This window comes from Myotis nattereri, assembly GCF_964212035.1.
Source record: "Myotis nattereri genome assembly, chromosome: 12".
NCBI classification, from domain to species: domain Eukaryota; kingdom Metazoa; phylum Chordata; class Mammalia; order Chiroptera; family Vespertilionidae; genus Myotis; species Myotis nattereri.
The window spans coordinates 80,832,841-80,860,832 of NC_138087.1; the positions used below are offsets into that span (position 1 = coordinate 80,832,841).

Below are 27,992 nucleotides of genomic sequence, written 5' to 3' on the forward strand. Positions count from 1 at the left end.
AGGCCGAGGAGAGGGGGCTGCGCAGGCGGAAACTCAGGGAGGCCCCTGGTCGCCAGCCGCTGGGTCGGAGGAGGTGTGAGGGCGTGAAACAGCGCTCTGGAGAGGACGAGAGCCTGCCCGGCAGGGGCGTGGACGGCCGGGGCCGGTGAGGCTGTGTGGGTGATGCCACCCAGCCTGGCTCTGGGACTGCCCATCTGTGCAGGCCCACAGGTGCCAGCTGGGAAGGAGGCAGAGGGAGGGGTGTTGGAGCAGGCCTAGCGGGTGAGGAAGGGGGTGGGAGAGGAGAGGACAGCGGTCAGGTCACGGAGAGGAGGTGTGGGCAGAGGAGAGCGGCTTGTGTGAGCCTGAGCGCTGGTGAGAGCCTGCCCGCGGTCCCCCCAGGCCGCCAGCGGTCCCCCCAGGCCGCCCGCGGTCCCCCCAGGCTGCCCACGGTCCCCCCAGGCTGCCCGCGGTCCCCCCAGGCTGCCCGCGGTCCCCCCAGGCCGCCCGCGGTCCCCCCAGGCCGCCAGCGGTCCCCCCAGCCTGCCCGCGGTCCCCCCAGGCTGCCCGCGGTCCCCCCAGGCCGCCAGCGGTCCCCCCAGCCTGCCCGTGGTCCCCCCAGGCTGCCCGCGGTCCCCCCAGGCTGCCCGCGGTCCCCCCAGGCTGTCCACGGTCCCCCCAGGCTGCCCGCGGTCCCCCCAGGCTGCCCGTGGTCCCCCCAGGCTGCCCGCGGTCCCCCCAGGCCGCCCGCGGTCCCCCCAGGCTGCCCACGGTCCCCCCAGGCCGCTCGCGGTCCCCCCAGGCTGCCCGTGGTCCCCCCAGGCCGCTCGCGGTCCCCCCAGGCTGCCCACGGTCCCCCCAGGCTGCCCACGGTCCCCGCAGGCTGTCCATGGCCACAGCGCGGACACCGGGGCCGGAGCTCCCTCCTCCGGTCTGGGCACCTGGGTCCAGCGCCATCTCAGGGTGCAGGGCCGGGTGGGGGCTCTGACCCAGGCCCAGGTTGCAGCAGGAGGCGCCCTCGAGGCTGCCCTGGGAGGAAGCGCCCAAGAGTAAACAGCCTCATGGTCCCGCCCCTCGGGTCTGTCACATCCCTCACCGACCAGCTTCCAGGCATCTCCCCACCAGCTGGCTTCGCTGAGGATGAGGGAGCTTCGCCCCCCGGGGACGTGCGCGTGGGGAGTCCTCACCTCTGCCTGCCTCCTCCTGGGCTGCTGGGGCCTCCCGGGTGTGCAGGTGGGTGAGTGGGCAGGAGCCCGGGACGGAGCTGCCAGGCGCCGACGCGGGGCCTGGGAGGGGTGGCTGCCTTGGCAGAGCAGGGTGTTCTTTCAGCTTCTGGGCTCGCTGGGCGGATCTGCGCCTGGGTCCCCCCCCCACCCCCCTCATGCCCAAGTCCCCTCTCTCGGTCTTGCTCTGGCCCCGCCCACTCCCTGGGGTCTCCCTCCCCTCACTGTCCTTTCTCTCCTGCAGGGACTGCTTCAGGCTTCGGAGCCCCAGGAGGTGACTTCCCACTCCGGCCCTGATGCTGCCTTCAGAGGTACTTGTCCTCCAGTGCCCTGGCGAGGGGAGCTTCCCAGAGCCTGCGGGGTGTCTCACTATTGGGGGGATAAGATGTTGGTATCTCCATTGAGTTGGGGGGTTGGGATGTTGGTGTCTCCATTGAGTTGGGGGCTGGGATGTTGGTATCTCCATTGAGTTGGGGGCTGGGATTTGGGGGCCCTGCTGGGGGAGGCAGAGCCGCAGCATGGCTTCTGTTCATGAACTCCGTTACTTCCTGTGAAGCCCCTAGAAGCTGGTCTGGGTGTTCTGGACGGATCGGGGCTCTGACCTCGGGGCTCTGCTCAGTGTCTCAGGGTACAGCCACTCGTTGGCTGGTCCCTTCCGCTCCTGGGCCTCCCGAGAGCCGACCGATTTCCAGGAACCCTCGTGGCTTCTGGCCGTGGATGTAAATATTTATGCTTCTGTGAGAAGCAGGGTAGGCGCTGGCCCCATCCCAGCCACAGCCTCCCCCCCCCCGGCCCCCCCAGCCTCGAGGGCCGGCCTGGATCCTCCAGGACCCGCTCCTGTCTGAGTAGGGCCCCTGGTGACTTTGATCCAAAGTCTGGTGGGGACCAGAGGCGGGGGGCTAGTGGCCACAGGAGAGAATTAGGGGGGTCCCCTTGTAGCGACTTCCCTGTGGTCAGAGACGCACTGACCGAGGCCTGTGCTGTGCTGGGGGTGGGGTGGGAGGGGCGTCGGGGAGACCTCTGTCTCTGTAGGACCGCGGGGCGGGGCTGTCCTGGGCTTTGCTTGGTGACTGTTCTCCACTGTGTGTCCAGTGTGGGGTTTTGGGGGGACCAAAAGGACGTAAACGCCATCACTGGCTCCTGCCCGGGCCCCTCGCTGCTCCCGAGGCCCCGAGACGTGCGGTCACTGTGGGATCTCAGCCCTTCGGCTCCGCCCGCCCCCATCTGTCCCGAGGCCCAGCAGCTCCTCTGCCGCTGGCTGCCCGGGCGCCGCCGCTCTGACAGTCACAGCATCCGTGACCGAGAGCCTGGGACCTCTCAGTCCCTGAGGGGTCAGAGGACACGATGTCCTCAACTGTTCGTGGGTGTCTGAGGCCAGGGCGGCTCCAGGAGGCCGGGTAGGGCTGTGAGGGGAGGGCACAGGGCAGGCCACTCACCCAGCTGTCACCGTGCCCAGCAGGCAGGCGCTCTCCTGTCCCCCCCTTCCCCCATGGGGAAGCTGGGGCCGTGTGGAGAGCAGCCACCGCGTCTGGACAGGTTCAAGCCTCGGGCTAATGAGAGGGCAGGTCCTCTCGTGGCAAAGCCACGTGCAAGTCCCAGCGTGGAGGGCAAAGCCCTCCCAGCACAATGATAGCCAAAGGCTGTGGCTGTGAGCTTGCCCTTATGGTCCGAACCTGTGGCCTCAGGTGGCTGAGTGATGTGGGCTGCGCGAGGTGCAGCCAGTGCTGCCAGAACAAAGCTTGAGAGCGTTCAGGTGCATGCAATTGAGCGGATTCGAAACCCGCGAGAACGTTGTAAACATCTTGACCGCGTCCTTCCTTACTTTGCCTCGTGCACTCTGGCTGGTAGTCTGTGGCGCTGTAGCTAGCTCTCCGTCAGAGAGGAGAGCGTCCTACCCACACCCAGCTTTCCTCTCTTGTCTGTCTGTTCTCAATGCTTCACCCCCCTCAAGCTCACCGATCCTGGCTGAGCTGGCGCGGCACAGGGCGGGGGGTGGGGCCCGCCCACTCCCTAAGCGTAGGTGGCAGAGACAGGAGCACAGGGTGACGGGGAGGCGCCACCTGCTTTCTAGAACCTTCCATCTCAGTCCTGCCTGCCCCTCCCTGCCAGGCCGTCCTTCCTCTGGCCTCCGGAGACACGCTGCTGCGGGGGGCGTCCTGCACCTGGAGCTGCTGGTGGCCGTCGGCCCCGACGTGCACCAGGCTCACCAGGACGACACGGAGCGTTACATGCTGACCAACCTCAACATGGTGAGTGCTCCCCGGGTGGCGCCGGCCGCGGGCGCGGGGCTCTGCATGCCCCCCAGGTCCTTGGAGCCTCGGGACACTGTCCCCCGCAGGGCTATGGTGTCGGGGCTGGCTCATCTGGTTTGAGATCATGAATTGACTCTGGTGTAAATCTGAGCTGGGGTCACCCATGGGACTCAGGGCCTGGGTAGGGAGAGAGGTGTCTCCTCTTTCCTTCCTCCCCTCTCGTCCGGGGAACCCCTCGCCGCTCCCTAGTGCACCCCACAGCCTCTTGCTCCTCGGGCCTCTTTGCCCAGGTGACCCTCAGGTTTGGCCGTTTGCCCAGTTCCCTGTGGGAACCTCGGCCAGTGCTGTATGACAAGCAGCGGCTGCCCCCCACCCGGGCTCTCAGTTCCTTTCCTGTAGGCACCCCCTCTGCCCGCCTCCCCTCCACTGGCTTCCAGGGAAAAGGTGGGGCAAGAGGCAGGACTCCCACCAGCCGTTACCTGGGGGACACGGGGCAGCCTGGGTCCCACTGCATCTGCAGGGATGTGCGCCGGTGCCCGCGAGCGGAGGGCGCACACGGACACGTGCACAGAGAGGGCTGTGCTCTGGGCGCAGGGCCGTTGCCACGCGGGAGGCCAATGCCAGCACGTCGCCGTCACCACGCGGCGCGATGAGTGCAGTCAGACGTGATGGAAGCCTAGGGGTCACACTCACCGTGGAAACGGCTCTGGCTAAAGGGTTCAGGGACATTAAGGAAAGGAGTCTCGCGGACGGCTGACCCAGGCCTGCTGCGGGGGGCGGAGGGGGCGTGAGGTGCTGGCTGGCGCTGCCCCCTATAAGTTGCCCCCTAGAGCGTGGGGCACTTAGCACCCCTTGGTCCCCAGCCTCAGGCCGCACCCCCAGGCCGCCCCCCGCTGACCTGGCTCAGGGCTAGAATGAGCCGCTTAGGACACACAGTCCTGTCGGTCCCTGGGGAGCTGTGTGTTCAGGCTGTGGGCGCCTCCCGCTTCTCACCTGCGGAAACGTGGTCAGCGAGCCCAGCTCCCGGGCCAGCCCCGTGTTTTACGAGGACCGAGCACAGCTGGGCGGTGGGTGCCAGACTGGCTCCTGCCCAGAGGGTGGTCGTGGCCCTGCCATCCCCTCGTGCCAGCTGTGTGGTGCCCAAGTCCAGCAGCAGCCACGGAGGCGTATCCCCATTGGACAGATGAGGAAAAAGAGGCTCCGAGGCTAGGTAGCAGGTAGGAAGCGAGGAGCCCGGATCAGACTCGGGTCAGCTGAGGCCAGGGACAGCCACGCCTCAGCGGACATGCTGGCGCAAGAACCAAGTACAAGTCAACCAGGGTCAGCATCTTGACAGGCGTGTGGCGGGGGCTGGGAACCCGGGGGCTTTCCCACGGTGGGGGGGGCAGGGGCCAGGAAAGGGCTCTCGGGGCATCATGCCACCTGGGCATGGGCAGGTCAAGCAAGCAGATGTGGAAAGCTGTTTCAGGAAGATGAGCGAGGATGAGGAAGGGCGGTGAATCGGCTGGGACAGAGCAGTGTTTGGATGGTTCTAGACCAATGTTCTAGACCAGTGGTTCTCAACCTTCTGGCCCTTTAAATACAGTTCCTCATGTTGGGACCCAACCATACAGTTATTTTCGTGGCTACTTCATAACTGTCATGTTGCTATTGTGATGAATCGTCATGTAAATATCTGATCTGCAGGATGGTCTTAGGCGACCCCTGTGAAAGGGTCATTCGACCGCCAAAGGGGTCGCGACCCACAGGTTGAGAACCGCTGCTCTAGACCAGGGGTCCTCAAACTACGGCCCGCGGGCCGCGTGCGGCCGCCGAAAACATTTACTCGGCCGCCGCCTGTCCTGCTAGCAGCCGACGCGTCCCGGGCCCGCAGTGCGCACGTGTGGAATGTCTGAGGGACAGGGAACTGGCCCCGTTTAAAAAGTTGGAGGACCTCTGTTGTAGACTAACGACAATTTTCCGAATCCAGTTGTTTCAGGTTTTTCCCTCTGTGTCGGTTGCTCTTCCTGAGCCATGAGCAGGGGGAGCGGGGGGAGGGGGCGCGGGCGGGGGGGGGGGCCCAGAGCACGGCTGCCCACCTCCCTGCTGCCTCCCAGCCCAAGGCCCAGCCCTCGGGGTGCGCCCACCCACCACGCTGAGGAGCACCCTCTCCAGGCCCGTCCCTGGGGGCGGCTCCCCACCCACGTGTGCTCTCCGTCTGCCCACCCACAGGCATCGGAACTGCTGAGGGACCCGTCCCTGGGCGCCCAGTTCCGAGTGCACCTGGTGCGGATGGTCATCCTGACGCGGCCCCAGGTGGGTGCCGGGCCCAGCGCCCCTGCAGACCGTCCTGTCCGCCCCGCCCTCCCTGCTGCCCAGCGCCCCTGCAGACCGTCCTGTCTGCCCCGCCCTCCCTGCTGCCCAGCGCCCCTGCAGACCGTCCTGTCCTCTCCGCCCTCCCTGCTGCCCAGCGCCCCTGCAGACCGTCCTGTCCGCCCCGCCCTCCCTGCTGCCCAGCGCCCCTGCAGACCGTCCTGTCCGCCCCGCCCTCCCTGCTGCCCAGCGCCCCTGCAGACCGTCCTGTTCGCCCCGCCCTCCCTGCTGCCCAGCGCCCCTGCAGACCGTCCTGTCCGCCCTCCCTGCTGCCCAGCGCCCCTGCAGACCGTCCTGTCCGCCCTCCCTGCTGCCCAGCGCCCCTGCAGACCGTCCTGTCCGCCCTCCCTGCTGCCCAGCGCCCCTGCAGACCGTCCTGTTCGCCCCGCCCTCCCTGCTGCCCAGCGGCCCTGCAGACCGTCCTGTCCGCCCCGCCCTCCCTGCTGCCCAGCACCCCTGCAGACCGTCCTGTCCGCCCTCCCTGCTGCCCAGCACCCCTGCAGACCGTCCTCTCCGCCCTCCCTGCTGCCCAGCGCCCCTGCAGACCGCCCTGTCCGCCCCGCCCCTCCCCTCCCTGCTGCCCAGCGCCCCTGCAGACCGTCCTGTCCGCCCCTCCCTGCTGCCCAGCGCCCCTGCAGACCGTCCTCTCCGCCCCGCCCCTCCCTGCTGCCCAGCGCCCCTGCAGACCGCCCTGTCCCCCCTCCCTGCTGCCCAGCGCCCCTGCAGACCGTCCTGTCCGCCCCGCCCTCCCTGCTGCCCAGTGCCCCTGCAGACCGTCCTGTCCTCTCCGCCCCGCCCTCCCTGCTGCCCAGCGCCCCTGCAGACCGTCCTGTCCGCCCCGCCCTCCCTGCTGCCCAGCGCCCCTGCAGACCGTCCTGTCCGCCCCGCCCTCCCTGCTGCCCAGTGCCCCTGCAGACCGTCCTGTCCTCTCCGCCCCGCCCTCCCTGCTGCCCAGCGCCCCTGCAGACCGTCCTGTCCGCCCCGCCCTCCCTGCTGCCCAGCGCCCCTGCAGACCGTCCTGTCCTCTCCGCCCTCCCTGCTGCCCAGCGCCCCTGCAGACCGTCCTGTCCTCTCCGCCATCCCTGCTGCCCAGCGCCTGGGTGCCGCGGACAGTGACAGGCCGTGCGGGCCAAGATGCCTGTGGGTGGGTCCAGTAACCGCGGGCTCCCCCACTGCTGCCCAGGACGCCCCACAGCTCACAGCCAACATCACCGCGTCACTGCTGAGCGTCTGCGAGTGGAGCAGGACGGTCAACCCCCCGGACGATGCGGACCCCGCGCACGCCGACCTGGTCCTCTACGTCACCAGGTAGCCCAGCTCCCCGCAGGCCCGCCTCTGGGCGCTGCTCCCGCACAGGCCCGGGCGGGCGGGCATCTCAGCGGGTTCGCAGAGACGCTGGGCCCCACGTGTGTCTATTCTGTTCCCGAGGTTTGACCTGGAGCTGCCTGATGGCAACCGGCAGGTTCGGGGGGTCACCCAGCTGGGGGGCGCCTGCTCCCCCTCATGGAGCTGCCTCATCACTGAAGATACCGGCTTCGACCTGGGGGTCACCATTGCCCACGAGGTCGGGCACAGGTATGTGGCCCCACAGCGGCCCCCACGCTCAGGCCAAGGAGCTGACCCGGGCCCCCAGGAGGGGAGGTGGAGGCTGGCAGGGCCTGGACGCGGGAAAGAGCCTGTGCCCTGGACCCCCGGACCAGGGACGGGGCGGGCAGGGGCTGGGAAACTGGATACTTCACGATTACTGAGTAACTAAAGGAGAGTAAAGAAAACACAAGCTAAATAGACCTAGCAATTAGAAACGGAGGTTTATTGGAAATTCAGGTAAAGAAAAACTAAGCTGTAAAAGTTACCCCAACCCCGCCACCTAGAGATAGCATTTGTTCGTAGTTAATAGTTAACTTTAGTCTTTAATTTACACACACACCGTTTCTTATTTGGAAAATTAGGATTATACTGTATATTGGTTTGGTACCAGCTTTTCTTTTTAAATCCTCACCTGAAGGTATGTTTTTATTGATTTGTAGAGAGGAAGGGAGAGAGAGAGGAGAGAGAAACATTGATGTGAGAGAAACATCGATCGGTTGCCTCCTGTACACGCCTCAACCCGGGACTGAACCTGCAACCTAAGTATGTGCCCTGACCGGGAATCGAACCCAAAACCTCTTGGTGTGCGGGACACGCTCCAACCAGGGAGCCACCGCACACAGCTGTTACCTGCTTTTTCATGCAACAATGTACTTCTCCCGACATGCCTCCAGGTCTTTTAAAATGTCTTGTGCGCCATCACTTAGGTAATTGGTCCCCTGTTGGGATATTCAGGTTGTTTCCAGGTTTACCCGCTTGTGAACATGACCCGTCTTGTGGGCCAATCTCTGCTCCTCCCGACATCACCGACCTGGGTGGGGTGGGGGGTCTTTCCTTGCTGACTTTCAGTCCTTTTTTTTTTTTTAAGGGGAGAATGATGATTTTTATTTTTTTAAAGTATATTTTTAATTTTTGCAGAGAGGAAGGGAGAGGGATAGAGAGTTAGAAACATCGATGAGAGAGAAACATCGATCAGCTGCCTCCTGCACACCCCCTACTGGGGATGTGCCTGCAACCAAGGTACATGCCCTTGACCGGAATCGAACCTGGGACCCTTGAGTCCGCAGGCCATCGCTCTATCCACTGAGCCAAACCGGTTAGGGCTGACTTTCAGTCCTTTAAAATGAAAGGAAGTAGTGCTGAGATTCCTCCGGTAAAAGATGAGTCTATTCTCTATCTTCCTTGCTCACCTGCCCCCCTTCAGCCCCTCTGAGGGCTTCTGCGGGACCCCCCAACCCCATCGCTGTGGGCGACCCAGGTCCCCAGAGGCTGGAGCTGGTCCCCCCCCACACACACACAACAGCTCGGTGTCCTCCCTGCATCTTCACCTCCTTCCCCATCAGCCCCCGCCCCCTTGTTTGGAGGGAAGGGGTGTGGAACGCTGCCTCCCCCCGGGAGAGGAAGGCTGGTCAGAGGTCCGCACACCCTCTGGGACATTCTATTGACTCTCACTGCACAGCCTGCATTTGACAGCCAGCCCCCTGGTCAAGAACCTGATGGCGGGGGGCGCCCAGGGCCCTGGGTCTCCGTCCTCCCCAGGCTTCTAACACCCGGGTTGGTTCTCTACCGCCTCCTGATATTGATCAACCAGCAAGGGCAGGCTTGGCGGGAAACGGAGGCAGGGCGGCCACGTGACTCGCTTCCCTGCGGAGTTAGCTGGTGGCAGGGCCGGGGGGCCCTACTGGGCAGGACGGGACCCTGCCCGCCGGGCCAGGCCGCTCTCAGCGCCGCCTCCGCCTCCTCGCAGCTTCGGCCTGGAGCACGACGGCGCGCCCGGCAGCGGCAGCGGGTGCGGGCCCCACGGCCACGTGATGGGGACTGACGGCGCCGCGCCCACCCCAGGGGGCCTCGCGTGGTCCCCCTGCAGCCGCCAGCAGCTGCTGCACCTGCTCAGGTAGCGCACCCCTCCATCCTCCGCCACCCCATTCCTGCGCGACCCTGCAGTTCTCCCCATCGCCCCCTCCCTGCGCGCACCCGCCCCTCCCCTCCCCGAGTCCAACCTGCACCTGCCTCCCCTGCTCTGATCCCCGCCTGCTCCCCCTCCATGAGCCCTCCGCAGCCCCCCCTCCATGATCCCCCGCCTGCTCCCCCTCCATGAGCCCTCCGCAGCCCCCCCTCCATGAGCCCTCCGCAGCCCCCCCTCCATGATCCCCCGCCTGCTCCCCCTCCATGAGCCCTCCACAGCCCTCCCTCCATGATCCCCCGCCTGCTCCCCCTCCATGAGCCCTCCGCAGCCCCCCCTCCATGATCCCCCGCCTGCTCCCCCCTCCATGAGCCCTCCGCAGCCCCCCCTCCATGAGCCCTCCGCAGCCCCCCCTCCATGAGCCCTCCGCAGCCCCCCCTCCATGATCCCCCGCCTGCTCCCCCTCCATGAGCCCTCCGCAGCCCCCCCTCTGCTCTCACGGCCTCTACCGCGCTTAGAGCTGAGCCTTGTCCCAGCCCCGCCTCCGCTCATGGTGGGGAGCAGGGGCTGAGAACTGTCCCCCCACCTGAGCCCCCCCTCTGTCCCACCCCACCCGGGGCCTGAGCCAGGGGTCTTGTCACAGCGCAGGACGGGCGCGCTGCGTGTGGGACCCGCCGGGTCCGCAGTCGGGGCCTGCGGGGCGCCCTCCCCAGGCCCACCCAGGTCTCTACTACGGCGCGGACGAGCAGTGCCGCGTGGCCTTCGGGCCTTCCGCCGTGGCCTGCACCTTCACCCCGGAGAGCCTGGTGAGTCTGGCAGCGGGCTTCGCCCAGCTTTCCCCTCCCAGGGCCCTCCCCCCCTCCCGGGGCTCCTCCCTGCCTCCCGGGGGCTCCTCCACCCACCCCAGCAGCTCCCTCCGCCCGGCTCAGGCCCCAGCGTGCGCAGTGGGTGCCCTGCGCCAGACTGTCTTAATTTTGGGGCAAGGACGCCACATTTTCGTTGTGAGGGGGCCCCACCATCACAGAGCCGGCCTGGCAGGGCCTGAGCCCATGGACTTGGATCCTAAGTAGGCAGGTACCAAGGGCTGCCAGCCCAGTGGGACCGGAGGGCCTGCCAGAGGAGGGGGTTCCGCCGAACCCCACAGTGCGAGCGCGGTGGCAGGAGGCGAGGTGAGGGCTGCTCCCCAGACAGACTTCCTCCCGGGGCTGACTGGCCGCGGTGGCCCTTCCTCCTTAGAAAACGCTGAGGGCGATCTTCGTGCCATAAAGCGCGTGCGCCCTGTGTGCTGCTGTGAACGCGGACAGACGATGTGACAGGCTGGAACCTCATCTCCGATCTGAGAGCTTATTTTTTTTCTTCTGATTTTAAAAGAAAGGAAAACATTTTCACAGCCACTCAGGACCGCGGCCACTGTCCCCCCTCCCGCCGCCAGGGCCACAGGGCGTGTGGCTGTCCCTGCCCCGCAGCCGAGAGGACAGTGAGGCTGGCACGGATCTGACCGGCCCCGTGGCTGGTGACGCCACCTGTGTCTCCTCAGGACGCGTGCCAGGCGCTCTCCTGCCACACAGACCCCCTGGACCTCAGCAGCTGCAGCCGCCTCCTCTTCCCGCTCCTGGACGGGACCGAGTGCGGCCCCCAGAAGGTCAGCAGGAGCGAGGGAGGCGGGAGAGCGAGTGTGAGCGTGTGCGTGCATGAGCATGAGTGTGTGAGTGTGTGCGTGCATGAGCATGGTGTGAGTGTGTGCGTGCATGAGCATGGTGTGAGTGTGTGCGTGCATGAGCATGAGTGTGTGCGTGCATGCGCATGAGTGTGTGTGAGCATGTGCGTGCATGAGCATGAGTGTGTGAGCGTGTGCGTGCATGAGCATGAGCAAGTGTGTGTGCGTGCATGAGCATGAGTGTGTGAGCGTGTGTGTGCATGAGCATGAGTGTGTGTGCGTGCATGAGCATGAGTGTGTGAGCGTGTGTGTGCATGAGCATGTGCGTGTGCGTGCATGAGCATGAGTGTGTGAGCGTGTGCGTGCATGAGCATGGTGTGAGTGTGTGCGTGCATGAGCATGGTGTGAGTGTGTGCGTGCATGAGCATGGTGTGAGTGTGTGCGTGCATGAGCATGAGTGTGTGCGTGCATGCGCATGAGTGTGTGTGAGCATGTGCGTGCATGAGCATGAGTGTGTGAGCGTGTGCGTGCATGAGCATGAACAAGTGTGTGTGCGTGCATGAGCATGAGTGTGTGAGCGTGTGTGTGCATGAGCATGAGTGTGTGTGCGTGCATGAGCATGAGTGTGTGAGCGTGTGTGTGCACGAGCATGTGTGTGTGCGTGCATGAGCATGAGTGTGTGAGCGTGTGCGTGCATGAGCATGAGTATGTGTATGAGTGTGTGAGTGTGGATGTGCTCACACATGCTTGCGCAGGCCACCTGCAGCCTGGCAGCCCTTACTCCTGGGGCAGGAGACAGGGTGCCAGGGCGAGGGCCCTGGAGCTGTGCTTGGTGCCTGTGGGTGTGGGTGTGGGTGTGGGTGTGGGTGTGGGTGTGGGTGTGGTGCCTGTGGGGTGGCAGATTGGCTGTCGTTCCTTGCAGTGGTGCTCCAAGGGCCGCTGCCGCTCCCTGGCGGAGCTTACCTCCTTGGAGGCGGTGCACGGGCACTGGTCAGCTTGGGGTCCCCCCAGTCCTTGCTCCCGCTCCTGCGGAGGAGGCGTGGTCACCAGGAGGCGGCAGTGCAACAACCCCAGGTGCGGGATGGAAGGGGGCGGGGGTGGGGTGGGGGTGGAGCTGCACTTGCCCTGGTTGGGGGTCTGTGGGTCACCTCTCACCACTGTCTCCGGGCGTTTTCAGACCTGCCTTTGGGGGGCGTGCTTGCACAGGTGCTGACCTTCAGGCCGAGATGTGCAATACCCAGGTAGGCCGGCTTCCCGGGCAGGGCCTCGGGGCCAGGGCGGCTGGGGTGTGTGGCTCACAGCAGAAATCCTGCATGATCTCTGAGGAGGCTCCAAACTGCACCCCCAGCAGCCGGCCCCGCTGGTGCCCACGGCAGGTGTGGGGGCTCCAGCTCCTCCACTCGCTCTCGGCACTTCCTGTCCAGGTTTGGTTTGATTTTTTAATCCTCGCCGGAGGATATGTTTTTATTGATTTTAGAGCGAGGAAGGAAGAGAGAAGAGAAACATCGATGTGAGAGAAACACTGATCAGTTGCCTCCCATACACGCCCCGACTTGGGGGGTTGAACCCGACACCTGGGCATGTGCCCTGACGGGGAATCACATGCACCACCTTCCGGGGTGTGGAATGGCGCGCCAACCAACTGAGCCACCGGTTAGGGCCGGCTGTCCAGGTTTTGGTCACGGCCATCACAGCGGGTGTGAAGCGGGGACTGATCTCTTTGACGTTAAGGTCTGAGAGCTGCCCTCCCACCTTCTCCTGTGGCCAGTGGGGGCCAGACCTGCAGGGAGCCCTCGCCTGGGCCCGAGGTGGGGGAGGGGGTGTGGGGGCAGCTGAGGGCTGTGTCCCGCTCAACCGGTCCACTCCGCTGGCCGGTCCGCTCTGAGCCTTTTCTCTCCGACGCCTCCCGTCGAGGCTCTTGGTGAAGCCTTCCCTGGCCTTTTCTGACATGGCCTCTAGAGGCTGCCTGTGAATGGCCCAGACCCTGACCTCTGCGGATCGGGCCCTGGGCCTGAGCGGTGTTCTTTGCCCGCTCCCTCTGCCCCGTGTCCTCACAAATGCTCCTGGAATTCCCCATCGGCAGAAAAAGGCTCCTGTCACCCCCATTTTACAGAGCGGGGAACAGGTGCAGCCAGGAGCCAGGCTCAAACCCTCCTCATGGCCTCACACTCAGGGTGCCTCCCTGTCCCCAGGTGCAAGGGCCCCCAGCCCTGGGCCACCTGCCCTAGCCCCCAAGCCTGGGACAACCCTGCCCTGAGCCCCCCTGCCCTGAGCCCCCCTGCCCTGAGCCCCCCTGCTCTAGGCCCCCTGCCCTGGGCCCCCTGCCCTAGCCCCCAAGCCTGGGATCCCTTGCCCTGAGCCCCCCTGCCCTAGGCCCCAAGCCCGGGACCCCCTGCCCTGGGCCCCCTGCCCTAACCCCCAAGCCCGGGACCCTGCCTAAGCCCCCACCCCAGCCTCCATGCCTGTCCCCTGCCCTGTCTGGCAGGCCTGCGAGACCACCCAGCTGGCGTTCATGGCTGAGCAGTGTGCGGAGACCGAGGGACGGCCGCTGGGCCTTTCCCCAGGCAATGCCTCCTCCTACCGCTGGGGCCCAGCTGTGCCTCACAGTCAAGGTGGGGCCCGGGGCTGCCCGGGGAGCGGTGTGGGCGGGAGAACCACGGCCACCATGGCTCCCTGCGGTGGACAGCAGGCGCAGGCGCAGGGAGCGTCCTGGCTCGGCCCTGGGAGGGGTCTCCTGCGAGTCCTGGCTCCGTGCTCGGCTGCTGGGGGCACAGTGAGGTGGGGGGGGGGGGCGCCGGGTGTGCCCTCGGCTCCTGGCTCAGCTGCACGTGTTGCCTGCTGGTTGCGAGGCCGCCTCGGGAGGAACATACACCCTGGCCCACGCGCAGCGGGCGAAGCGGCGGGGCTGGCAGGGCGAGGCGCCTGGAGCCTGCTTCCCGGGTCACCGCCCTCCCTGCCCCCACCCGCCCCTGCGTCAGCGTTCCTGTCCCTCTGCCTCCCCAGGGGATGCTCTGTGCAGACACATGTGCCGGGCCGTCGGGGAGAGCTTCATCATGCGGCGTGGGGACAGCTTCCGGGACGGCACCCGGTGTGTGCCAAGCGGCCCGCGGGAGGACGGGACCCTCAGCCTGTGCGTGTCAGGCAGCTGCAGGGTAGGCGTGTGCAGGCGGCGGGCGCCTCTCCGTCCCCTGTGGCCCCCGGGCCTGTCCCAGCAAAGCCGAACACGGCCTCCCGGGCGAGGCCAGTCGGGGCGGGTCCCTGAAGCAGCAGCCGCCTCGCGGGATGAGGAGGGGACTCGGGCCGACCTTGGGGTCAGCAGGGTTGAGATCTGGGGCGGCCATTTAAGCTCGTCTCGGGAAGGGGCCTCAGATGCTCTGTACGCGGCCCCGTTCGTCATGTGACTCTGAGAGCCAGTGGGGCTGCCCCTCCAGTGACACGCAGCCCGGGCGCCCCTGCCACCCCCTTTGCGCAGACGTTCGGCTGTGACGGCAGGATGGACTCCCGGCAGGTGCCGGACGAATGCCAGGTGTGTGGAGGGGACAACAGCACGTGCAGCCCGCAGAGCGGCTCTTTCATGGGCGGAAGAGCCCGAGGTAGGGGCCGGCCCCCCGCCCCCGAGAAGCCCCGGCAGCCCAGGCGGGGGCAGGCAGGGTGGGGACCCACACGTTGGCTCCGCCCTGGAGCCTCCACCGCCCACTGTGCCAGACGTTGGGAATCTGCTGTGGTTTGCAAAGCCATTGCTTAGAGCAGCGGTTCTCAACCTGTGGGTCGCGAGCCCTTTGGCGGTTGAACCACCCTTTCACAGGGGTCGCCTAAGACCATCGTGCATATCAGATATTTACATGACGATTCATCACAGTAGCAACATGACAGTTATGAAGTAGCAACGAAAATACTTTTATGGTTGGGTCGCAGCATGAGGAACTGTATTTAAAGGGGCAGAAGGTTGAGAACCACTGGGCTAGAGGGTCAGTGAAGGACTTGATCCCACCTCCCTCCGGCAGGTCCCACCCCTCCCCCTGCCTGGGTGGCTCCCCCACAGGTGGCCCTCCACCCGCCCGATTGCCCGCCAAGGCGCGGCTGCCTGGGGCGCCCGCAGTGGGGCTGGCGCTGTGGGGCCTGTTCTTGGTGCCGAAACCTGCCCCTGGCCTGCGGTGGGGCGGGGTCTCAGCCCTCTGCTCCCTCCTAGAGTACGTCACGTTCCTGACGCTGACTCCCAACCTGACCAGGGTGCACATCGCCAACCACAGGCCTCTCTTCACACACCTGGGTGAGTTGGCGGAGGGCTCGCCAGAGTTCGCCCAACCTCGAAGGTGGAGGGCATGGTCCCCAAGATGCCCGCACTGCTGACGCCAACGTTGGGGTCGGGGTTCCCCAAACCACCGCCAGATTGGACAGCTCACTGGGACCCCCAGACTCAGCTGTTAGGGTCACGGTGGAAACGGGGAAGGACAGAGTAAACCAGCCAGGAGGAGACGCCAGGGCAGAGTTGGGGCTCTGGGCCAGCGTCCCGCTGATGGGCATGGAGTATTGCCCACGCAGGCTCCCTGCCCGTTTCTACTGGGGCGTCGTTATGTAGGCCTGATCGGTTATTGACTGATGGATTGATTGAGCGCTCACAGGAATGGTCTGTCTCCAGGCTGACTCAGGCCCTGTGACCCAAGGCCCCGGAACCATGTGTTTGGTCTTTGGTTGGCCAGGCCCCTCCTTAAAGACTCCCCCCGGCTGACTAGGCCCCCGCCCTGTCGTTGGGCAAGGCCAACTTCTTTACTCCCCAGGCTCCCTGGGGCTGTGTGTCCAGGGTAGCCCACACCTGGGAACCCAGAGCGGGGGCCTTTGAACCCAGATTGGGGCCCTACCAGGGTCCCTGAGCTCCTGAACCGGCCCGTAGAGCTCGTGTGGGTGTGCGTGGTGGGGAGCAGGCCCTGGTGCTCCCCGGGTTCTGGAGGAAGTGTGGAGTTGCCGCTGTGAGGAAGCCTGGGGCAGCCCCTGTGTGCACCTGGAGGGGTGCCTGCAGAGACGCGGGGGACCCGCTCCTGGGGCTGCGGACCCGGAGGAGGACGGTCGCAGGTGTGGCCACGGAGACGACAACCTGTTGGCCGATTCCTTAAACCAGGGCCTCCTCTGTGAAAGGGTGGTGCCCCCTCCTGGGGGGGGGGGGCTCTGATGTGCTGACAGGCCTCGCTCCCCCCAGCGGTGAGGATCCGCGGGCGCTACGTGGTGGCTGGGAATTTCAGCATCTCCCCCAGCACCAGCCACCCCTCCCTCCTGGAGGACAGCCGCATCGAGTACAGAGTGACCCTCACGGAGGACCGGCTGCCCCGCCTGGAGGAGATCTCCATCCCGGGCCCCACCCAGGAAGACATGGAGATCCAGGTGACCAGCCGCTCAGTCGCTCGCTCATACGGAGCCCCTGGTGCTGAGTGGGTGGCCGGAGAGCCAGGCAGGCCCAGGGGCTGCCCCCGGAGGGCGGCGGGGCTGGGCCTGGAGGAGCTGGTGCCCAGGCCAGCCAGTGGGCAGTGTCTCCAGGGAACCTGCGAGCACAGGAGGGGTGCTTAGGGGGCTGAAGGAAGGGGACCCCAGGCAAGAAGGCTAGAGGGCGGGTCAGACCTCGAGGGGCTTCCTGGCCATGGGCGGAGTCCGGGCTTCCTCTTGGGTGTCCAGGGGCTGAGGGGCCCTGCAGTTGGAGTTGGGAGGGGCCTGGGTCAGGCCTGGCCCAGGGGGGTGGAGGAGTGAGACAGTCAGGAAGGCCGGTCTGGCCAATGCTGAGGTCAGAGGCCTCGTTCTCCTCCCCTGTGGAATGGGGTCGCAGTCCTGACTCCTGGAGTGGAAGCATGCTTAAGGAGTGACCACCCCTTCTGGCCACCCCCCCCCCCCGGGTCTCATCTCTTCTGATCTCACCCAAGCCCGTGCTGGGCTCCCCTCTGCCTGAGGCCTTGTCTCCCGCCTCTGCTCCATGCCCCACCCCTGCTCCACCTAGAGCCTGCGACACCTTTCAGGCTGCTGTCGTGCCCCCACCAGGCCCTGTAGGGTTATCTGTCACTACCCCACCCCACCTCGAGCTCCTGGAGGCTGCGACAGGGTCCCGCTTGCCGTGCTGTGCCCAGAACCTGGGTGCGGCCACCTGCATGGTTGCTTGCTGAGTGGAAGAACGGCCTCCAGGAGGTGGCGGTGGCAGCGACCCCCAGGGAGCCCCTGGGTGAGGCCCCGTGCGCCCGTCTCCTGCAGGTGTACAGGCGCTATGGCGAGGAGTATGGCAACGCCACCCGCCCGCACGTCACCTTCACCTACTTCCAGCCTAAGCTGCGGGCCTGGGCGTGGGCTGCCACGCGGGGGGCCTGCTCGGTGAGCTGTGGGGCAGGTGAGGCCCGGGGCAGGGCGGGCCCCAGCCTGGCTTGCCCCCTGCATGGAGGTGGCCTCGCCTCCCTCTTTCTTCCCAGGGTTGCGATGGGTGACCTACAGCTGCCTGGACCAGGCCAGGAACCAGTGGGTGGAGGCTGCCCAGTGCGCAGGGAGCCCGCAGCCGGCGGCCTGGCCAGAGCCCTGCACCCCCGGGGCCTGCCCCCCATAGTGAGTGCCGTCTGTGGGGCTCTCCCCTGGGTCATGGGGCCCACGCCGCCTGGGATGGGCAGGGCGCCTCTGTGTGTGCTCTCACATAGCCCTGGAGGCTCCCTGTGAGGCAGCGTCCCGCGCTGCAGGAGGACACTGAGCCGCAGGCAGACAAGGCGTCGGTGACCCCCCTGGTGCACCTGTCTGCGGGCGGAACACGCGCCCTGAGCGCAGGTGGTCATGTATGCGGGGGTGATCACCTAGCTGGGCGGGCTGTGGGCGGCTCGGAGGCAGCCACGGAGAGCAGCTGACGGAAAGTACCTGGCCATCGCCGTTGCGGGCCCAGGCAGGTGTGGTTGGTGGGAGCATAATGTTAGAGCAGTGGTTCTCAACCTTCTGGCCCTTTAAATACAGTTCCTCATGCTGTGACCCACCATACAATTATTTTCGTTGCTACTTCATAACTGTCATATTGCTACTGTTATGAATCGTCATGTAAATATCTGATATGCAGGATGGTCTTAGGCGACCCCTGTGAAGGGGTCGTTCGACCGCCAAAGGTCGCAACCCACAGGCTGAGAACCGCTGCGTTAGAGGCAAGGCGGTCCCTCCTGGGTGCAGGGCTGGGCAGCCGCCCGCCTGTACCTTTTGCAGGTGTCCTCAGCCTCAGGTGACGGTGGGGACCTGGAGAGCTGGGGCGGGCTGGCCGGCCCGTGCAGTGTCTGCGTACCTGAAGGGACACATGCCCAGCCCAGCCCAGGGCAGCGAGCCAGCTGGACAGATCTGCCTGCTCGGCCCCCCCCCCCCCCAAGCCAACCCAGCACCTGGCAGGGCCCTACTCTGCCGCTCTCTCCTCAGCTGGGCAGCTGGAGACTTCGGCCCCTGCAGCACCTCCTGCGGGACAGGCCTGCGGGAGCGGGCGGTGCGCTGCGTGCAGGCCCTGGGCCCCCGCCTGAGGACGCTGCCCCCTGCCCGGTGCGCAGCGCTGGCCCAGAAGCCCGCGATGGTGGAAACCTGCAGCTCCCAGCCCTGCCCCCCCAGGTGAGCGCGGGGTGGGGCAGGTTCTCCCCGCCAGGGCTTGTCCCTGCGCTGCGCCTGGCCCCCCTCAATGCCCCGTTCCCCAGGCCTCTAGCCAGGCGCTGCCATCCCGGTGACGGGCAGGGCCGGCCCAGGCCTAGGAGTGCCCGCTCCAGATTCCCTGCCCCGGAGACCTGCACCCACTTCTCTCTGAACCTCTGGGGCCCTGCTCAGGGAGGGGCTGTGAGGCCCAAGCGAGGCCACGAAAGGAAAGCGATAAATACCGCTTCTCGTCACTGTGGTCGCTGCTGTGTCCTGCTGGCAGCGACCTGTCACTCTGATTTGCTGCCCACCGGCTGGGCGCCCAGGGCCCCCGTTTGGTTACCTGTCCCTTGGGTCCTGGTGGCCCACACGTGGCCGGGCTCCTTTCCCCTCTCGCGTCCACAGCAGACACAGCGACCACCACTCTTCCCACCGAGGGCCGATCCTGCCTCACAGTCCTCCCCAGCACACACCCAGGCAGCCGCTGCCCCTTGGGCTGGCACCCTCCTGAAGCGATTCCCTGTCCCTGACCTGGTGACCGGGTTGCAGCTGACACCGGCTGGGCAGTGGGAGCACCTGGTTACCTGGCAGAGGCCCCCCTTCGCCTCCGGGAACAGGCGGTGGGGCCTGTGTCACTGCCCCTGGTGCCCAGCGCAGTGTCTGCAGCCGGCGGCCGGCCCTTCAGGGAGAGGCCCGGGCTTGCTTCTTTGTGGGGCCCCTCTTTGGGTTCTTGGATATTGGGGAGCAGGTTCTCCCTGCCCCGGTGGCCAGGCTGCGCCGATGGCAGGGGCAGGGCCTGATGGCTGTCCTGGGCTGTCAGGTGGGAGGTGCTGAATGCGTGCCCGTTGGCCTGTGGAGTGGACCTGGCCGCACAGAATGTCACATGCGTGCAGGGGGCAGATGGCCTGGAGGCGCCAGCGACCGCTGGGCCCTGCTCCGCGGACCGGACGCCAGCTGCCCTCGAGCCCTGCGTGGAGGTGGCATGTCCTCCGGGCTGGGGCCCTGTGAGTGTCCTGGGCTTGGGGGTGGCTGGGCTCTTGGGCGCTTGTCGGGCTGGGAGAATGGGGAGCGCTGGTTACCGTTGGCCTCCCGGCCAGAGTGAAAGGACTGTCCTGCAGCGCTGCCTCTGCCGGAGCCCGGCCCGAGATACGCGTAGGAACCGCTCGGGGCCCCGGGCAGCCCCTTCCCGGGCAAGCCGGGCTCAGGGGGCCAGGCCCTGTTAGGGAGCTGCACGGAGGAAGGTTGCCAGGCTCCCCCTGGCGTCCGGGGCTCGAGGCTGGTGCTGCTGCTTTCACACAAGGTGCTGGCCGACCCTGTCCGCTTGGGGTTGGGGACCGACGGCCAGGGGCGGCAAATCCACTCCCTCAGCCCCGCCCACAGTGACCTCACGCTGATGCAGAGGCCAAGGCGGGGTGTGGTGAGGCAGCAGCATCGCGGGGGGCCTGGAAGCGAGCCTCCCTGGGGAGGATCAGCAGGGGCGGGGGGAGGACGGCCCCTGGGGTGCTGGTGACCACTTCTTTCTCCTGAGGGTCGGGACGGTGGGCGTGGAGGTCAGAGGTGGGTGCCTGGACCCATCAGCTTGGTGCTTGCCCCCTGCAGCCGGACCCCCAGCCTCTGGGGGAGGAGGCTGTACCCGCAACAGGCAGCCCCAGGCTGGGGGCTCACGCTGCCCACGTGTGGACGCCCCTGGCGGGGCCCTGCTCCGTCTCCTGTGGCAGAGGTGAGGCCCCTGAACACCCAAGCTCATTAGCTAGCTCTTGCCTGCCTGCATCTGGCTTAGCTCTAAAAAGCATTTGGGTGGCTTCTAGAAAATTCCAGCTGTGCGAGGAAGTGCCAGTGTACGAGGAGATTGGGGCAGAGCGCAGACAGCCCTGCACCAGTTCAGTGATCATCCGAGACAGAAAAGATCGTAGGACACATTGGCACCGAGAGCCTGTGTCCTGAGGCCCAGAGAAGCTGGGAGAGACGGGCCCACGTTTAGGTCTGCGCTCCTGGTGCCAAAGCAGAGAAACACATGAAAGATACACAGCGGCCTTCAACTCCCCCCGCTCAGGACAGCCTCGGCTCGTTCAGAACGGAGCCAGAGGTTTCTTTTGAGGAAGTTCCCGATGTGTTGATGGCAAACACAGCAAGGGGTGTTTAGAGCAGTTCTCACAGTGCCCCTCAGGAAACCTACTCTGTGCCAGGCACTTCGTAACTCCCCCTCGAAAGTCCCTGTACACATCCCTGCGAGTGAGCCATCAGCATGTGAAGACCCTGAGGCGCAGAGAGGTTAGGTCGCTGTCCAAGGTCGCATGGCTGGTCAGTGGCAGAGCCGGCACCCGGGGTCCTGGCTGAGGCCTCCTCCTGGGCCCGGGTCCCTGCTTCCTCCCTGCAGGCCAGACGGAGCTGCGTTTCGTGTGCATGGACTCCACCCGGGGGACAGCTGTCCAGGAAGAGCGGTGTGACCTGGCGAGCAAGCCGGGGAGCCGGCGGGAGGTCTGCCAGGCTGCCCCGTGCCCGGCTTGGTGAGCGGGGAAGGAGACTGCGCGGGGCAGCAGCCTGGCCCCCCTCTTGCCCTGGGCTGTGGCCTCCGGCGGGTGGGAGACCCGCGCCTTGGGGCCGTGCCCGGTGACCTGTGGCGGTGGGCAGCTGCCGCTGGCTGCGCTGTGTGAGGCGGGGCCGTGGACGCTCCGTCCCCCTGCCTCCCTCCAAGTGCTGGCCGGCGCCCTGGCCCAGCCGCCTCGCAGAGTGCAGCCCGGAGCGCTGCCCCGCCCGGTGGGCCCCTCCCCCAGGAGGCAGGTGGTCCGAGGGGTTTCATGGGGCTGTGGGTAAAGCGCATGGCCCGGGTCCGGGTGCTGTGGGCACACGTGGTGGATGGCTCGTTTTGTCATCGCCTGCTCCTTACTGAGCACCCACTGTGCCAGGCACTGCTGTGGCACGAGGGGTCACAGCACTGAACCGACAGACAGCACCTCTGCCTTCCCGAAGCAGATGCTGGGGACGGGCAACGGGCGATGAGACGGACAGACAGGAGACGGCTAGTGACGGGTGTGATCGTGCACGTGGCCAAGGCAGCGGGGTCCCGGGGTGGAGAGGCTGGGATCCCTTTGGACACAGACATCTTAGCAGGACCGGGGTGCCCTGCCCCCTCCCACTGCCTTTGGACACCTGTCCTCCTCTTCCCCTTCTGTAAAATGGGTTCTTCTGATGTTCTCATCCACTCTGTCAGCCCCTCGTGGAGACGTAGGGTGACCCCCCAGAGAGCACGCCTCTGCAGGCTCCTCCTGGTGGGGAAAGGAGGGGACCCCTGGCTGCTCGGGGTCCTCCCCTGACTCCGCTTTGCTGCAGGTGGCGGTACAAGCTGGCGGCCTGCAGCGTGAGCTGTGGGGGTGGGGTGGCGCGGAGGATCCTGTATTGTGCCCGGGCCCACGGGCAGGACGAGGACGAGGAGATCCTGCCGGATACCCAGTGCCAGGGGCTGCCTCGGCCAGAGCTGCAGGAGGCCTGCAGCCCGGAGCCCTGCCCGCCCAGGTCAGCAGCCCCGGGGTGTCCAGCAGGTGGCCTGAGCCCCAGGGTGCAGGCGCCAGGCCAGGGCCATGGGGACTAAGGGCTGGCTCAGTGGCTCAGGACACATTCCTCAGAAAACGGGACCAGCTGGCAGGCTGTGCCAGGTGCCAGAGATAGCGGCCAGCGCACCGGCCGTGCTGTGGGTTCTCACGGGGTGTGGGTGTGGGTAGCACTGGGCAGACGCTTCATTAGGTGGAGGAGACAGATGGGGTGGGGCCTGAGGTGGTCCCAGTGGGGAGCCAAGCACCAGGCACACAGGCAGAAGGGTGCTCAGGCCCTTGGGGGTGGGGGTGGGGGATGGGGGGGTAGGGGAGTGGGGATGGGGCTCCAAGGCCAGGCTGGGGCCACGGGAAGGGCACACGCTCTCGCCTCGTCCACAGGCCCCATGGTTTCCTCATCGTACATGTGCATTTTATTTGATTTTAAATAGACTTCTATCGATTGCAGAGAGGAAGGGAGAGAGAGAGAGACATCAGTGATGAGAGAGTCATGGACCAGCTGCCTCCTGCACGCCCCGCACTGGGGATGAGCCCGCAACCCGGGCCTGTGCCCTGACCTGGAATCGAACCCTGACCTCCTGGTCGAGCCCCGCCGGCCGGGCTACCTGTGCGCTTTAATGACGTCATGCTTTCCCGCATCGCACAGAAAGGTGACAGGGTCAGCGATGTCCTCATAGTGCCACGTGTTCCTCCCACCTCTCGTTTTTAAAGAAACACCCCTTTCGGATGAGACTCTTACATGTAAGGCCTTGAGCTCATCTGTGGTTTATTTGGGGTAAGTTGGGAAGTCGGGAGCAAGCTCTGCTTTTCCAGTTTGCTAACCACGGTGCCCGAGTTCCTCCAGGCGGCCCTCACCACGTCCGCGAGCCCTGCATCTGTTGGATCCACCGGAGGCGTCTGCCAGGCCCGCTGGCTCCCCCTCCCCCATTCCCATCCCATATCAAGTTGTCTTAAACGGCCAGCTTTGTGACCCATTTACCATTCCTACCAAAGTATCTGTTGAGGTCACTGCTTGTGCTAATGTCGCCGTCCTTGTACCCCACTATTTCCCACGTCCCATTTAGAGGCGCAGGTGATCTGGGAGTTATGGGAATTTCACACACTGAGGTCTGGCTCCCCTTGCAAGTCGCTGTGGCCACTCTGGCCTCCTTGATGTTCTAGAACATTCCAGGGATGCCTGACTCAGAGCTATCCCCTCACTTGGGCTCGAGTCAACCAACAGGAGGCGGAGGCCCTCCCTGAGCACTGGTGCAGAATGGCACATGCACCCCACCCACGATGCTCAGCTTTGCTTCACTGTTCTTCTTTAAGATATGTTTTTATTGATTGGAGAGGGAGAGGGATAGAGAGAGGAACACCCGGCAGCTGCCTCCTGCACGCCCCCGATTGGGGCCTGGGCTTGTCCTGGCTGGCCATCCGGGGAGCCCAGGGGCCATGCCATCCTGGGGCCTCTTTTCCTGCAGGTGGAAAGTCACGTCGCGTGGCCCCTGCTCAGCCAGCTGTGGCCTCGGCACCGCCACCCGCTCCATAGCCTGCGTGCGGCTGGACCGAGGCCAGGACACGGAGGTGGACGGGGCGGCCTGTGCGGCTCTGGCGCGGCCGCGGGCCAGCATCCCCTGCATCATCGCCGACTGCACTTACCAGTGGCACCTCAGCACCTGGACGCAGGTGAGGCCGCGGCTGGGGCGGGGAGAGCGTCCGATGAGGCCTCACACGGGGGACCCGGGGAGCTTCGTCACTATGACGCCCGGAAGGAGATGGAGAGCAGGCATGGGGGGCGGGGCGGGCACCTAGAGAGGAAGACAGCAGGCCTGGAGGCGGGGAGGGCAGCGGGCCCTCGGAGGGCCGAGGTCGCAGATACAGGAAGGCGAGGGCAGACAACCCGATTCCCCCCGGACAAGCAGGTGCCATCCTGGCCCAGCACCTCCCCAGGCACCGGGAGACAGCGGGAGGTAGGGCTGCGCCTCTGGGCTGGCTCGAGGTGTAGAGAAGAGGCAAAGCAGAGCTGCCTCCCGTCGGTCAGAAGGGCCAGGGGCATCGGCTGGGGAGATGAGGGCTCAGGAGGGCAGTGCCAGGCAGGAGGACAGGGCGGACGGCTGCAGGGACAGACGGGGGACAGCCATGCCTCCTGATCCCTGCTCCAGGGTCTGGAGACGCAAAGAGGCCTCGAGGGTGACAGGTAGGGACGTGAGCTTGAATCCCTGCCCCTCCTCCCTGTGACCCCTACACCGCAGCCTCCGCCTCGGGGGGCTCGCTGTGGACCGGAGACAGCGACGCGCCTCCAGTGCTGTGCGGAGACTAGCGGTCATGCCTGGCCCGTGTCCCCTGTCCTCGTCACCCTCAGAAGGGTCAGCCCCTCCTTCCCTCTTCCCTGCAGTGCTCCGTCTCCTGCGGGGATGGCGTCCAGCTCCGGCGCGACACCTGCCTGGGACCGCAGGCCCAGGGGCCCGTGCCAGCCGACTTCTGCCAGCACCTGCCCAAGCCCGCCACGGTGCGGGGCTGCTGGGCCGGGCCCTGCGCGGGGCCGGGGACGCCCAGCCTGGCGCCCCCCGAGGAAGCCGCTGCTCCAGGACAGACCACGGCTGGCCCTGCCGCTGCTTCCCCGGAGTGGCCCCAGCCCTGGGCCCGCCTTCTCTCCCAGGAGAGCCCTGGGGGGACCGGTATGTCCCTTCCTCCTCGCTGTCTGGGCGGCTGGCTGCAGGAGGGGGGCAGAGGGTGCGAAGCCAGGACCACTTTCCACACGCCCGCCCCTCAGAGCATCCAGGAATGCTCTGCGCCCAGACCCTGACATCCGACCCATGCAGCCCCCACCCCTCACCCGAGAGGGCTTCCCACGAGGCCTAGGAGGGCATCACCCCTTCCTCCACACACACTCCAGCCTCCTTCTGAGCAGGGGAAAACCCAGCCCTGCCCCTGGGGGTGCCCCACCCGGAAGCTCTGTCTCCTGCTCCCTGCGCAGGTCCCTGTGGCCGGCAGCACCTCGAGCCAACAGGAGCCATCGACTTGCGAGGCGCCGGGCAGGCGGACTGCGCCGTGGCCATCGGGCGGCCCCTGGGTGAGGTGCTCACCCTCCAGGTGCTGGAGAGCTCCCTCAACTGCAGCGCCGGTAGGTCCAGGCACCAGAGCTGCTGCCGGGAAGGGGGAGGGTCAGGACCGAACGCGGCCGTGCGCCCCGGGACTCTGCTGCCAGCCTGGACGGGAGCCGGCCTCACTGCCCGCCGCCCGCAGGGGAGCTGCTGCTGCTCTGGGGCAGGCTCATGTGGAGGAAGGTGTGCAGGAAGCTGTCCGGCCTGACCTTCAGCTCCAAGGCCAACACCCTGGTGGTGACGCAGCGCCGAGTGCGGCCGGGAGGCGGAGGCGGAGTGGTGCTGCGGTTCTCCAGCCGGCCCGCCCCGGGGGCCTTCCACAGAGGTGGGCAGGCGCCAGAGCTGCCCCCGCCCGGGGCTGCTGAGCTGTGCTGCTGCCAGCGGGGCGGTGGGCAAGGATACCCCCCTCTCCCCACCTGCGGTGGCCGGGGCCAGTCTGCACAAGGGGTCAGCTTGAATCTCAGCATGTGACCCTACAGCGAGACGGGCAGTGGGGCTCCGGCCACATCCTCACCCCGTCCCTCAGGCCACACAGCCCCAGCGTCCTGGCCCTGGCCTCAGGCCCTTCAAGACCCTTTGGGACCCTCTGACCCAGCCAGGTCCTGTGCACAGGCCTCCGCATCCGCGGGGCGGTTTCTCCCGTTGGGTCAGGGCTTGCCCTCTCCCAACAGCCCACTCTGGCCGAAGGCACTTCCCCAGCCAGTCCCAGAGGCTTCTGCCCCCCCCCCCCCGCCCCCCCCCCCCCCCCGCCTCAGGTGAGAAGAGGGACGCTAGAGGCTTCCTCCTTCCTGGAGATCGGAGCCTCCCCTGCCCCTCCATGCTCAGTGGCCCACGGGCGACGGTCTCCCTTCCCTGTCCCCGCTCCGCATGTCCAAGCCTCCCACATGCAGGGGCCCGCCCTGGGGAGGCCCAGGGGGCACGGCAGGTGGCGTCCGTCCTTGTGCCAGCTCGGTGTTCAGCACGTTGGCACCTGTGACTTTGCTGAGTCCTAAAACCACTCGGCCCAGTGTTTGCTCTCATCCCCCCACTTTAAAGAGGGGGGAGCTGAAGCTCAAGTGTGTAAGGCCTTGGCCTGGGATCACACCGGGAGGTGGAGGAGGTGGGGTTCAGCGGGGCTCCTGCCTGGATCCTGGCCTTGGCCCCAGCACCACACTGTCCCCCTTGCTGCTCGCCAGCTGCGAGTGGCTCGGCCCTTGGCCCCTGGCAGTAGGGTCTTTTGGGGGCTCCTGCATCCTGGGCCACACCCCGTCATCCCCCCTCCCCCTGCAGAATGTGACACGCAGCTCTTCGGCCCCCGGGGTGAGATTGCCAGCCCACTGGTGAGTTCCGGTGGGAGGACCGCGGGGGGCTGCCGCATCTTCATCGACGTGGCTCCGTGGGCCCGTATCGCCATCCACGCCCTGGCCACTGACATGGGCACCGAGGGAGCTGACGCCAGCTACATCTCGGTGAGGCCGCCATGAGGGCGACAGGAATGGCTGACTCTTGCTGTGGTCTGGGCAGCCAGGGACGAGGACCGGGGTGCTGGGGTAGAGGACCCCCCGAGTCTACTTCAGACCAAAACCTTCAAAATTAGTGCAGGAATGGGGAAAAGCGCCTCCTCTACGTACTCGCCAGCAAATGCTGATTGTACCCCCCAAGAGAGAACAGAAGAGACCCGGTCCCATGTGGCAGCCGTGAACCCGGGCCTGAAGCACAATGTTAGAGCCGGAGGCAGCTTTGCCAGGAGAGGGGCACCCCTCCCCCATGGGGTGTGTGTGTTGGGAGAACTGTCCTCTGCCCGGCGTCAGCTCCTCTGGATGAGGCAGCCTGATGTGGAACAGAGCAGACCTGGGCCAGGCCCCAGCTCGGGCGCCCTGGCTGCGAGCCCCAGGAGAGGGGCATGAGCGCTCTGAGCCTGCTTCCGGGTGGGCTAACAGTGCCTTCCTCAGAGGGCTGTTGGGTGAGGACTGAATGCGACCCTGAGCGCAGATCCTGGTGCAGCCAGGGCTCCACGAGTGCAGGCTGGTTTTCATTTGTGACCTGCCCTTTGGGGCTGCCCCTCTCCTCCCAGATCCGGGACGTCCACAGTCTGAAAACGACCACATTCCGCGGGCAGCAAGCGCTCTACTGGGAGTCAGAGGGCAGCCAGGCGGAGGTGGAGTTTAGCCAGGGCTTCCTGGACACACATGCCCGCCTGCGGGGCCAGTACTGGACACTGCAGTCCAGAGCGCCCGCGCCCCGCACTGCCCCGCCCTAGCTGCCTCTCCCAGCACGACGGGTCCAGTGAGGGGTGGTGCTCCCTCCAGTTCTGGGGGGGCGGGGAGGGGAGCTGACCTGTATGAGCTGCTGGCTGCCTGGCCGGCCCCGGAGTGCTTCCCGAGCTGAACACCCTCCCATCTTCAGTGTCGCCGTTAGCGCCTTCTCCAACGAGCACAACGTTAGGGGGCAGAAGGGGACACACTCTGGAATGGCAGCCCCAGCCGTTCAGGCACCAATAAAAAGGACGTGCGGTCTGACTGGCGTTTTCTTCACAAAACCTGTCCAGATCTGCTTGCAAGCCCGCCGCACAGCAGGCGGGTCCCCGGCCGCGGTCGAGTTCCAGACCCGTCCCTGACCTGGCCGAACCGCTCGCCACTCCTGACGGTGCTCCGGGGCGCGCGGTCACCACTGGACGCTCACCTGTGCCTTTTCCGCCCCGCCCCGCCCCTCGGCTAGCCCATCGGGCGGGTTTGTCCACCTGGGAGTCCGACGGGCCAACCTCTGCCTCGCCCCGGAACTCCGCCCCCTATGCAAATAAGCACCAGCATGTCGGGCG

At 66.3% G+C, this 27,992-nt stretch overlaps 1 protein-coding gene across 1 annotated transcript; it reads left to right on the plus strand.

Moving 5' to 3' along the window:
• Positions 1-1,119: 1,119 nt before the first annotated feature.
• Positions 1,120-27,690, plus strand: ADAMTS13 (ADAM metallopeptidase with thrombospondin type 1 motif 13; the record flags this gene model as incomplete). Its single annotated transcript, XM_081103307.1, has 29 exons — positions 1,120-1,212; positions 1,447-1,513; positions 3,312-3,451; positions 5,666-5,749; positions 6,990-7,114; positions 7,235-7,381; positions 9,141-9,287; positions 9,940-10,102; positions 10,834-10,938; positions 11,876-12,027; positions 12,131-12,194; positions 13,439-13,565; positions 13,957-14,105; positions 14,426-14,546; positions 15,143-15,223; positions 16,148-16,329; positions 17,182-17,314; positions 17,394-17,523; positions 18,361-18,543; positions 19,382-19,565; positions 20,161-20,281; positions 20,939-21,068; positions 21,892-22,074; positions 23,573-23,777; positions 24,487-24,769; positions 25,069-25,215; positions 25,338-25,520; positions 26,465-26,643; positions 27,249-27,690. 29 exons carry the CDS (start codon positions 1,120-1,122, stop codon positions 27,432-27,434), a joined length of 4,194 nt encoding a protein of 1,397 aa, XP_080959433.1. The 3' UTR covers positions 27,435-27,690.
• Between the last annotated feature and the right edge of the window lie 302 nt (positions 27,691-27,992).